Here is a 12074-nt window from a genome sequence, read left to right on the forward strand (position 1 = left end):
AACCAGTCGGAACCGGTCTGAACCAGTTTGAACCGGTTAGAACTGGTCGGAACCGGTCAGACCCGGTCTGAACTGGTTTGAACCGGAGAGTGAGAAGGCTTTAAAAACATTTCTAGGGAGCACAAGCGACCTGGAGCGTGGCGAACAGGAGTGGGCAAACAGGGGCGTGGCACGGCAGTGAGGGCGTGGCACGGCAGTGAGGGCGTGGCATGGCAGTTTACATGGCAGTTCGCACAGGCAGGGCGAACAGGCAGGGCAGAAGCCTAGGTATTTCCGTGGTCTTTTTTTTGTTTGTTTGTTTGTTTGTTTGTTTCTCTTTTCTACCTTTCCCCACAGCTCAAGGCAGTCATGCCTCCCAAAAAAATGAAAGCTGTTGCTCCTGTTACCAGTAGAGGGGTGTCAATACAGACAGAACCCTCTAAAAAGGAAGCAGTTACTCAGGCCTCTGGCTTCATAGACTGCTTGAGCCTGGACCTGCTACCAGAGGACAGTATGAGAAGCACCTGCATACGATGTGAGCAGGTGAACGATTTGCTGTGTCTGGTGGCAGAGCTAAAGGAAGAGGTCGATAGACTCAGAAACATAAGGGAGAGTGAAAGGGAAGTTGACTGGTGGAGTCACACCCTTTCCACTCCTAAGGAAGCCCAGCAGGAGGTGGTGAAGCCCAGCCCCTCCTGCCATCAGGCAGACAGAAAGGACCATATGGATAGGGACGGATGGAAACAGGTGCCTGGTCGTAGAGGCAAAAACACCCCCTCTCGACCCCTTTCACCTGCCAGGGTGCCCTTAAAAAACAGGTAGATGGCCCTGGACTCAGACAGTCTGTTGGAGGACAGTCAGGAGGAAGATCTATCTACAAGTTCTTCTGGTTACCCCCAGTCTACCGGACAGGTTACATCTACAGGTAAGAGGAAAAAGAGAAGGGTTGTTGTAATCAGTGACTCCCTTCTGAGGGGAACTGAGGGCCCTCTATGTCGGCCAGACCCGTCCCACAGGGAAGTTTGCTGCCTTCACGGGACCACGGTGAGGGATATTATCAAAAGACTTCCTAAGCTTATCCAACCCTCAGACTATTACCCGCTGTTGGTTGTCCAGGTTGGATGTGATGACATTAATAAAAGGAGTACCAGAGTAATTAAAAAAGATTTCAAGGCACTGACCTGATCTCTTCATGGGACAGGAGCACAGGTAGTAATTGCCTCAGTTTCTGTGCTAGCTGGGATGAATGAGGAGAGGTTTAGGAAAGCCCAGCTTACCAATAGGTGGCTTAGGGGATGGTGCTATCGTCAAAATTTTGGGTTTTTTGATCATGGGGCAAACTCCATGTTGCCCAGTCTCGTTAAAGCAGATGGGCTTCATTTATCTAGGGAGGGCAAAAGAACTGTAGCCCATAAGTTGGCAGGGTTGGTTAGGAGGGCTTTAAACTAGGTTTGAAGGGGGAAGGGACGGCAACTGGGCTCTCCAGAGATAGGCCTAAGGGCATAGAGCCTGAGTTGAGAAGGAAATCAATGGCCCAGCTGAAGTGCATGTACACCAATACACGCAGTACGGGAAACAAACAAGAGGAGCTGGAAGCCATAGTGCAGCAGGAAAACTATGACATAGTTGCTGTCACAGAAACGTGGTGGGATGACTCACATGACTGGAGAGCTGCTATGGGGGGCTACAAGCTCTTCAGAAAGGACAGGCAGGGAAGGAGAGGTGGAGGGGTGGCTTTATATGTTAGAGTCTCTTGACTCTGTTGAAGTTGAGGTCAACAGTGACAAGGTTCAGTGCCTGTGGGCCAGAATCAGGGGCAAGGCCAACAAAAGCTGACACCCCTGTGGGTGTCTGTTACAGACCACCCAACCAGGATGATGGAGATGAATTGTTCTACAAGCAGCTGGCGGATGTCTCAAAATCTCCAGCCCTTGTTCTTGTTGGTGACTTTAACCTGCCAGATATCTGCTGGGAGCTTCATACTGCAGAGAAGAGGCAGTCAAGGAGGTTCCTGGAGTGTACAGAGGACAATTTCCTTCATAACTGGTAAATGAGCCTACCAGGGGTAAGGCCCTGCTAGACCTCCTGTTTACAAACAGAGAGGGGCTGGTAGATGATGTAGTGGTTGGAGGCCACCTGGGGCATAGTGACCATGAAATAATAGAATTTTCAGTCCTCAGGGATGTAAGGAGAGCCACCATTAAAACCTCTACTTTGGACTTCCAGAGGGCAGATTTTGGCCTATTCAAAAAACTGATTCAGAGCATACCCTGGGAAACAACCCTTAAAGGCAAGGGGGTCCAGGAGAACTGGACATGTTTTAAGAAGGAAATTTTGAGTGCACAGCAACAGGCTGTCCCAGTGTGCCGAAAGGCCAGCCGGAGGGAAAGACGGCCAGCTTGGTTAAATAGGGAGATTCTGAAAGAAATCAGGGATAAAAAGAAAGTTTACAGACTATGGAAAAAAGGGCTGGCTACTTATGAAGAATTTACAGATAGAGCTAGGTCATGCAGGAAAAAAATTAGGGAAAGAAAAGTGGAATTTGAAGTAAATTTGGCTATTTCAGTTAGGGATAACAAAAAGTTCTTTTATAAATACATTAATAACAAAAGGAGGGGCAAGGAAAACCTCCATTCTCTGTTGGACTTGGAGGGAAATATAGTTAAGGAAGATGAGGAGAAGGCTGAGGTACTTAACACCTACTTTGCCTCAGTTTTCACCAGTAAGAAAGGTGGCCCTCAAGACAACTGGCCTCTGGAGCTGGTGGACAGGGAGAGGGAGCTGAATAGCCCTCGTGTATTCCAGGAGGAAATAGTTACTGACTTCCTGAGCCAGCTGGATCCTAACAAGTCTATGGGACCAGACGGGATCCATCCCAGGGTGATGAAGGAGCTGGCAGAAGAGCTTGCCAAACCGCTCTCCATCATCTTCCAACAGTCCTGCCTCTCTGGGGAGGTCCCAGATGATTGGAGGTTGGCCAATGTCACCCCAATCCACAAAAAGGGCTGCAAGCAGGACCCTGGCAACTACAGGCCTGTCAGCCTGACCTCCGTGCCTGGCAGGGTTATGGAGCAGTTCATCCTGAGTGCAATCACACAGCAACTTCAGGGTGGACAAGGGATTAGACCCAGCCAGCATGGGTTTAGGAGGGGCAGGTCCTGTCTGACCAACCTGATCTCTTTTTACGATCAGGTGACCCACCTGGTGGATGAGGGGAAGGCTGTGGATGTGGTCTATTTGGACTTCAGTAAGGCCTTTGACACTGTCTCCCATAATATACTCCTGGAAAAGCTGGTAGCCCATGGCCTGGACAAGTGTACCCTCTCCTGGATTAGGAGCTGGCTGGACAGTCAGGCCCAGAGAGTGCTGGTGAATGGAGCTGCATCCAGCTGACGGCCAGTCACTAGTGGTGTTCCCCAGGGGTCTGTGTTGGGTCCAGTCCTGTTTAACATCTTTATTGATGATTTAGATGAGGGGATTTGCTGATGACACCAAGCTGGGAGGGAGTGTCGACCTGCTGGAAGGCAGGAGGGCTCTGCAGAGGGATCTGGATAGACTTGAGAGATGGGCTGATTCCAATAAGGCCAAGTGCCAGGTCCTGCACTTTGGCCACAACAATCCCCTGCAGCACTACAGGCTGGGCACAGAGTGGCAGGAGAGCAGCCAGGCAGAAAGGGACCTTGGGGTACTAATTGACAGGAAGCTCAACATGAGCCAACAGTGTGCCCAGGTGGCCAAGAAGGCCAATGGGACCCTGTCCTGGATCAAAAATAGCGTGGCCAGCAGGACCAGGGAAGTGATCCTTCCCCTGTACTCTGCGTTGGTGAGGCCACACCTTGAGTACTGTGTTCAGTTCTGGGCCCCTCAGTTCAGAAAGGATATTGAGGTGCTGGAGCGAGTCCAGAGAAGAGTAACAAGGCTGGTGAAGGGACTGGAGCACAAGCCCTATGGGGAGAGGCTGAGGGAGCTGGGATTGTTTAACTTGGAGAAGAGGAGGCTCAGAGGTGACCTCATCACTGTCTATAACTACCTGAAGGGAAGTTCTAGCCAGGTGGGGATTGGTCTCTTCTCCCAGGCACTCAGCAATAGGACAAGGGGGCACGGGCTTAAGCCCTGCCAGGGGAAATTTAAGTTGGAGATCAGAAAAAAATTCTTTCCAGAGAGAGTAATCAGGCATTGGAATGGGCTGCCCAGAGAGGTGGTGGATTCACCATCCCTAGAGATTTTTAAACGCAGATTGGCCGTGGCACTGAGTGCCATGATCTAGTAAATGGACTGGAGTTGGACCAAGGGTTGGACTCGATGATCTCGGAGGTCTTTTCCAACCCAATCGATTCTATGATTCTATGATTCTGAACATGAACTGATATAACTATAAAGATAAAATAACTTAAGTCCATCCTCTTACATGAACATCAGAATATAGAAAATATCTGACCATTTGTGTTGTCCAACTGTGATATTTCATTTACAAATACAAGGTTTTCAAGCACAGCTGTAAGTCCAGCAAAGAATGAATTTTGTGATGTTTCTCTTAATTCAGGACTGTTCTTTCCCTGCCAAGCTACTTAACGTGCAAAGCTTCTGCTTCCTCCTCTGCAGTCCCCACTGCACCTTTTCGCTCATTACCTTACACTGGCTGTGGTGCTCATCAAATCCTGCTTAATAAATCAAACCAATTCATTAGTGAAGCTGAAAATGACCCCAGCTAAAAGCAGGGTAGTAACCTCCTCAGGGTCAGTGAATGAATTGAATCTGCTCATGGAGAGCTGAGGTCCACAATACACAAAGAGGAGCACAGTTATATGTCTGGGAGCAGAGACTGGCAAGTGCTTCCTCTTTTATTAGACAGCAGCAACATTTGAGAGCAGCTCAGCTTTTAGTCAAGTTAAACATTGTCAACAAACACCTAAGAGAAATTAAAAACTGCAAAGAAAGAAGTGTAAAAACTGATGCAGAGGTTTTACAGTTCAGCAGGACATTGGCTGACAAGGTTTTCACCCCACTCTGGGTTTGTGACAAGATGTAACTGTATATGGGGTCACAATGCAAAACAGATGAGGAAAACATTTTGGACTTTTAGGTTAGTTTTTCTTTTCAGAGAAATAAAAAGCAGGAGCTTTCCCCCAAACCCATGACTGTACAAATGAGTGAACCATAACAGAGCTATGAGCAGAATCTCTTGACCACGTTTGGCTGCTGGGAAACTTTGATTTAATTGCAGAATTGTTTAAGCAGCTTTATCTTTAGCCAGACCTGACAGATCGCTACTATACCTCTCATGGCTCATTTCAGGCCCATTCTCTGCTAGTACAAGTATTTGTGCTCCCACAGAGCAAAGTCGATCAGAAAACAGATACAAAGAAAATAATACTGGGAATAGGGAAAGTAGGAGATGGAGTGTTCTTTTCTAGTTTCCTGATCCAGCTCACTGTATGCTCACACAAACAGCTGCCTCTTGTGTTTGTGTCAGACCCCTCAGCTCCTTAGGCTCACACTGCTACCACTGCTATACTCGCTTTTGTATCATATAAATGGACATCATCACGATTTTCACTCAAGGAGCAGCCCCACTTCCTCCCTTCTCTTTATTACACAGCTTGATAACTTTGTTGCACCAGCCCTGGTACAGAGTTGAAAGTACAGACTGGGTGACTTGACTTACTTTCTGTCAAGAGTTAGCTTGGAGGAAGGTCAGTAACCAGCTCACTACTCAATCCCCCAAGTACCACTAGAGAAGCAGCACAGAGGTGAGGACAGAATGAAGTGCTCACTTGCAGCGATTCCAGCTTAGAATGGCTTTCAGAATGTATTTACACAGACAGATGCAAACAGATCCCACCTCCTCTACCTACACCTTAACTTGCTGGAAGGATGCCAGCTACAGCTGAGGTGATATAACCAAGTCTAACTGAATGCTCAAGCTCAGATACTTCACCTGTAGGATACTCTCTGAGTACTTAAGACTCCTTCAGCCTTGATGTACTTTTTTAGTCTTGCTTCATTATGCAATGGAATCTCCTTGATCCTAAGGCTCTGACTGCCAAGGTGTCTCCAAGAGCAAGACACAGGTGCATCACACCTGCTACTGCCAAAGACACACAATGCCAGCCTCCCAGGCAAACATTAAGTCTTTTTATTCAGGTACCACAGTTGTACTGGAAAATTACAAAAGATATTCAGGCTGTGCCCATCCCCTCCTACCCCACCAGCTTTACCCCTCTCACAGCATGTTATGCCTCCAGACCCCACCTCTCCATATACCCTTCTCCTACCCTCGTAGGCCCAGATTGAATACCCTCCCCCTGTCATGCTCTTCCCTCTTTAAACATCAGCTTCTCCCCCTCTGGCCCTCAAAACAAGCTGCCCCCACTGCCACCCCTCTGCTCCCCAGCACCAGACCCCCTCCTGTCCCCAGTACACCCCTTCTGCTCTTCAGCCCCCTCACCCCAAGGTCACTGTCCCTTGACTTCCCTCCTGCCCTTTCCCTCCCAGCATAACCTCCTCCCACTCACACTAGGCCAGACTCCATTAGCCCAAACACCCCTCGTGCCCTTCCCTCCCCCTCCCCGCAGACCAGACTCTCACCCTGTCCTCTATACCCCATACCAGGCTCCCGCTTGCCCTGATATCCCTCACGCCCTTCCACTCAAAAGCAAGGCCAGAGTCCCCCCTCTGTGGTATCCCTCTTGCCCTAGTACCCCTAAGGCCAGCCGCCGCCCTAGGCCGGGCTGCCCCCCATACACGCCCACACCCACCAGGTAGAGGGTGCCGTAGATGCGGAGGGACTCTGCCAGGGCGCTCTGGGTGACGTGCAGCACGGCCCAGGAGCACCGCGGGTGCCAGGTGTGCCCGATCTCGTAGCAGCTGTGGGGGATGGACTTGCTCAGCGCCGCCATCTTTGCAGCGCGCGCGCGGAGCGGGGCGGAGGGGGGGGCGCGGGGCGCGCGGCCGCCGCGTCTGCGCCGGTGCCGGGGGAAGAGGTCGCGCGGGGCGCTGCGCACGCCGGGGTTACTCGCGGGCACGGCCGCTCTTCCCACACACACCCCTCCGCGAGCGCCGCTCGCGTGAGGCCCGCAGCCAATCGGCGGCCGCCGGGGAGAGGCCGGGGGCGGGGGCGGCGCGAGCCGCCGTGGTGGCGCGGGTTGGGCGCGCGGCGCCTGGTCACTCGTGTGTGTCTTCCCCCGGTGTCCCTCGTGTGTCCCCCCCGGTGTCCCTCGTGTATCCTTCCCGGTGTCTCTTGTGTGTGTGCCCCCCCCACGGTGTCCCCCGCGTGTCCTCCCGGTGTCCTTTATGTGTCCCTCCAGTGTCCCTCGTGTGTGTCCCCCCACTTGTCCCTCCGGTGTACCCCGTTTATGTCCCCCCGCGTGTCCCTCGTATGTTCCCCCGGTGTCACCCCACGTGCCCCTCCGTTGTCCCTCGTATGTGTGTGTGTGTGTGTGTCCCCGGTGTCCCCCGCATGTGCCCCCCTCGGTGTCCCCCTTGTGTCCCCCCTGGTGTCCCTCGTGTGTCCCCCGCGTGTTCCCCCGATGTTCCTCGTGTGTGTGTGTGTCCCCGGTGTCCCTCGTCTATGTGTGTCCCCTCCCGGTCTCCCTCGTGAGTGTGTCCCCCCCAGTGTCCCTCATGTGTCTCCTCGTGTGACCCCTCTGCGTGTCCCTCCTGTGTGTGTCCCCCCAGTGTCAACTCGTGTGTCCCATCGGTGTGCCTTGTGTGTGTGTGCCCAGTGCCCCTCGTGTGTCCCCCTGCATGTCCCCCCACGTGCCCCCCACGGCATAGCCATTCCTGTGTTCCAGTGGGCCACTGTGAGCACAGGTTGGAACCACAGCCATCCCAATTTTGGGATACCTGTCGCAAGAGCAGCTGGCACGAGCTGGCTCTTTGTCGTCGTGGTGGTGACAGGTTTTGGTGTGTAGGCAAGGAGTCTACACGGAGCTCTGAATTAAAGGTTATCAGGGGGCTCAAGTATTTTCTTTCTGGCAGTTTTCTTACATCCTGTAAGGGCAGCGACAGCTCCCTCAGCTCACTCCACCTGTGCACTCCTATTCCTCCTGTTTTTCACGTCATCCCTCCTGAGCCCCTCGTAGTGTCAAACACTCTGTTTCCTGTCTTCAGTGCCAGGAGGTGTGCCCTCCTCAGACATGTAAGGTTTCGCTCCTGTGATTGGAGTGTTTGCAGGACAACACTAGACTAGAGTTTTGTAGACTTGCTTGGAATTAGATTGGCCCTTTGCACAGCTCTCGTGTACAACTATGTATTAAGTGCAAAGTCTTCATAGAAACTGCTTAATTACGAAGAGAGTGAGTAATACCAGAAAATTGAAAAAATACACACACGAGTGTTCCATGTGTCCTGCGTGTCTCCTGTGTCCTGTCACCCCCACGAGGAACAAGCATCAGGAGTAGCCGCCTGCAGCTCCCTCTGTGAGGCGGAGCCAGCAGTGGCTCCCAGTGCTGCAGCAGCAAACAGACAGATGGACAGACAAATGGACAGCAAGGGAGATGATTAATTAAGGTTGGCGAATTAATGTTGGCAGGTACCACTGGAGGTCATCTCATCAGGCCTCCCTATTTTTAAGCAGGGTCCCCTAGAGCACATAACTTAGGATTGTGTCCAGGCAGCTTTTGGATACTTCCAATTAGGAAGATTCCATAACCTCTCCGGGCAATCTGTTCCAGTGCACTGTCACCCATACAGTAAAGAAGTTCTTCCTCATGTTCAGGTGCATCAGTTTCTGCCAGTTGCCTTGTGTCCTACCGCTTAGCACCACTGAAAAGAGCCTCCCTTCAGATACCTACAGACATTGGTGAGCTCCTCTCATTCTTCTCCAGGCGAAACAGCCCCAGCTCCCTCAGCTTTTCCTTACATGAGAGATGCTTTGGTCGCCTAATCACCTTTGAAGGCAGTGACTGATGACACAGTTAGAGCTCAGTTGCAAAACTAGCATCTGGTTCCAGCTTGAAATTTTGATAATTTAGGAACTGAATAGGCTGTGTTTGTAAGGACCTGGGGATTTTACTTGGGCCTTTGTTAAGCAATAGTTTGCAAACACTCTGTCCTGGTACAGCAAGTACACTCTGTCTCTCCTGTGCTGTGGTCAAGCCAGGAAGAGATTGTTTCAAAAGCTAGGTGGGAGATACATGCTGAAGTCTATAGGAAGATCAGCAAACTAACCTGCAGTCAAATACAGGTTTGGAACAGATCCATAGCAAGAACATTCCTCCCCCTTACAGCCTGGCTCCAAATTGTCCTGCTGAGTCTGCAGAGTTCCCCTCACTGATCAGAGTTCCCCTCACTTGAGACCAGCCTGTACCACTGCCAAAAACATAGAGCAAATTTGTGACGGATTTTGCAAACCCCCTTGCTGTTCTTCCAAAGGACCCTGTGGTAGGTGCAAGGATATACTTGTGTTTCAATTTTAGTAGCCCATATATGTGTAGATTGAATGGTTCACAGTACCTGGGGCCACTGAGAGACTATTTGCAGACTCCCAGCAAATCTGCAGTAGGAGATTTTTGGCCTAAAAAGTTCAATTATTCTATTTCAGTCAGGCGTGCTTTAGGTATAACTCTGTCCTTAACAGTCTGTGTTTAAAATCTAGTAGAATACCCTCGAGGTAACTTTAAATTCAGCTTTAGTGGTGAGGTGCAGCTCCCCTCCAGCTGCAGTTGTGTGGCTGCCTAAGGGAGTGAATATTGCTGCTTTGTGACCCTTGCAGACAAGCACCCCTGGCAAGATGATAACCTGCTCCAGCGTTGCCTGGACTTTGGCTGGGAGCTAGTGCCTTGCTTGCTGTTTTTGTATTACGCTGTTTTACAGCGTAATACAAAAACAACTTACTTGTGACCAGAAAAGGCAATTATTGCCTAAGCTGCAGATTCTTGCTCTATTTGCTTTCATGTTTTGGCTTTGATACTACTCTGGGCTTAAGGCTTGCTTGCTGCCTTGTATTTGCAGGCAGGGAGCTATGGCACATCCAATAGTAATTGCACAAACTAATGATTTCACATCTCACACACATTTTTGCAGACATTCTTAATTTTGGGAGAACTTGCCCTGCTCAAGTTAAGGAAAACTGGTAAAAAATGACGTAACAAGATACTTTGTTCACTTGTGCAGCACTTCAATCTGGCTTAACAGTTGCCTGCTCAGAACTTCAGGTTTTTGCATCTTTCCTGTGGGGTCAGCTCAGAAAGCCTCTAATGATGCCCTGACAAAGAAGATAGCACAGCCCTGACCTTGCTCCAGGCCCTTTTGGGGTTGCAATATTCTGGGAAGAAGCCCTGCGGGGTAAAGCAGCACAGGAATACCGCTGAAGGCCCAACTGACATTGGATGCCATCTCAGGATGTTCTGTCCTGGGAGAAACCTTCCCTTAATTGGAACAGGGACAAAATAGTCTTGGAAGAGGGTGAAAACTCATTAATCAAAAAAAACATTGAGGACTTACACTTTTCCCCTGTAAGTGCACAGGCTTTTCTGGAATGCTCCTTGATATATGAATAAGGCTCTATACTGGGAATAGCAAGAGGTATCTATAATGTTACTTAAACACTAGTGGCAAATCCTGTGGCATAAAACCAGGTATGTGGCACACATTATTCAGGGCTTGCCTTGTAATATCCAGGTGCCTTGTAGAGATCTACTCAGAGCATTCCCCAAAACAAAGCCAGAGAGTGAGCTAATTGCTAAGCAGCATAAGTGGTGGGCGAGTTGAGAGTGTTTAGCTTACTCCCTGGTCCTTGTTGATGTAGCAGTGTCAGACATACCGATGTGTCTGAATAAAAATTTAGGCTCACAAAAATATCAGGTGGATGCATGAGCCTCATTAGACTAGGGCAGCAACAACATCCCAGGCTCCATGCCTTGTGCCACAGAAGGATGCAATGTGGCAGCATCTCACTGCATTGAGACTCTGTTCCAGTTGCCCATGCACCTGATTGCAGCTGAGTTAACAAAATGCAGCTTTCGGCACAAGTCCCTGGCCAGACTCGCTCTTTCGTAAGTACCTTAACTGTTGGACAGCACTGCAATCCTTTAGTTTGCCTGTACTGATTATACTAGGGAGTCAGATGGCTCAGGTAGCAACTACTGAATGAAGTAGTGCTGCCATTCCAGGTTTGAGTGGGACTCACAGTCTGAAACCATTCTCTGTAACTATTTTCAGCATCTGCTAAGTCTGGTATCTACAAATAAATTACATATCTCACCCCGTGAGAGTAGCTGAAGATGTGAAGATTTTTCTCTTGCTTTCATGCAGAGCAGTTACCAGTGTTAAGGAGTGGCCTAACTGGGAATCTGAGGCAATGCATTTAACTAATTAGAATGAAATCAGGCAGAAAAAATAAACTGGGGAGAAAAGCCAACCACAGAACTTGACATTGAAAGAGGCTTAGCCTTCCAAATGCATTGGGATCTGGGAAATCTTCCTTCTAAACATTTTTAAATATCAGAACAATCTGGAAACATTTTAACTTGGAAGAAATGTTATGCTTTGCCCTCTCCATTCCCTCATGTTGCTTTCCAACTTGTGAGCTTTTTTTTTTTGCTATGTATTTGTTTTCTCCCTTGGGACAGGTGATCCCACTTTTCCCTGCTACTCATGCAGTTTTCAGTGCCTGAACTTTGGTTCTCAAAGTAACTTCTCTTGTCTGGTGATAAGAACTTCTCTTTCCAGAAGAAGGGTTTTTTTTCATTCACTTATTTCACTGTTTTTCCCATTCTTCCACTCTCATTGTTATTATTCTTCAGTTTGTTCTCTGGCCATCTGTACAATTGTCTCATGTCTCCATCATAAAGTTTATGAAATCTAGACAAAAAATATTCTACTGCTAAAAACCTAGGGATTAAACTCATCCTTTTCCTCAGGTCAGTGGTGACTATGTGTACATGCAGATATCTACTTCCCTCAGTAAACTGCATAGGAACTGGGAGGTATTTCTCCAATCTCCATTTCTTCTCAAAATCCAGAACAAATTGTAGGTACAGTATATAATTAGTTTTGTAGAAATAAACCACAAGCTTGTAACATATGTCACTAATACGTGGAATGGCTGTATTGAATGGAAGTGAATGGCCATTAATTGAGCTGATTTACGT

The 12074-nt window shown here is 49.2% G+C and overlaps 1 protein-coding gene across 1 annotated transcript in view; it reads right to left on the reverse strand.

Moving 5' to 3' along the window:
* TMEM135 (transmembrane protein 135) overlaps positions 1-6963 on the reverse strand; it is a 180653-nt gene extending 173690 nt beyond the window's left edge. The window contains exon 1 of the mRNA XM_071556068.1: positions 6738-6963. Within this exon, the coding sequence (XP_071412169.1) occupies positions 6738-6878 (141 nt within the window). The 5' untranslated portion in view covers positions 6879-6963. The remainder of the gene's footprint in view (positions 1-6737) is intronic.
* Positions 6964-12074: the final 5111 nt, after the last annotated feature.

The sequence above is a fragment of the Pithys albifrons genome, chromosome 1 (genome assembly GCF_047495875.1).
Source record: "Pithys albifrons albifrons isolate INPA30051 chromosome 1, PitAlb_v1, whole genome shotgun sequence".
Lineage (NCBI taxonomy): Eukaryota > Metazoa > Chordata > Aves > Passeriformes > Thamnophilidae > Pithys > Pithys albifrons.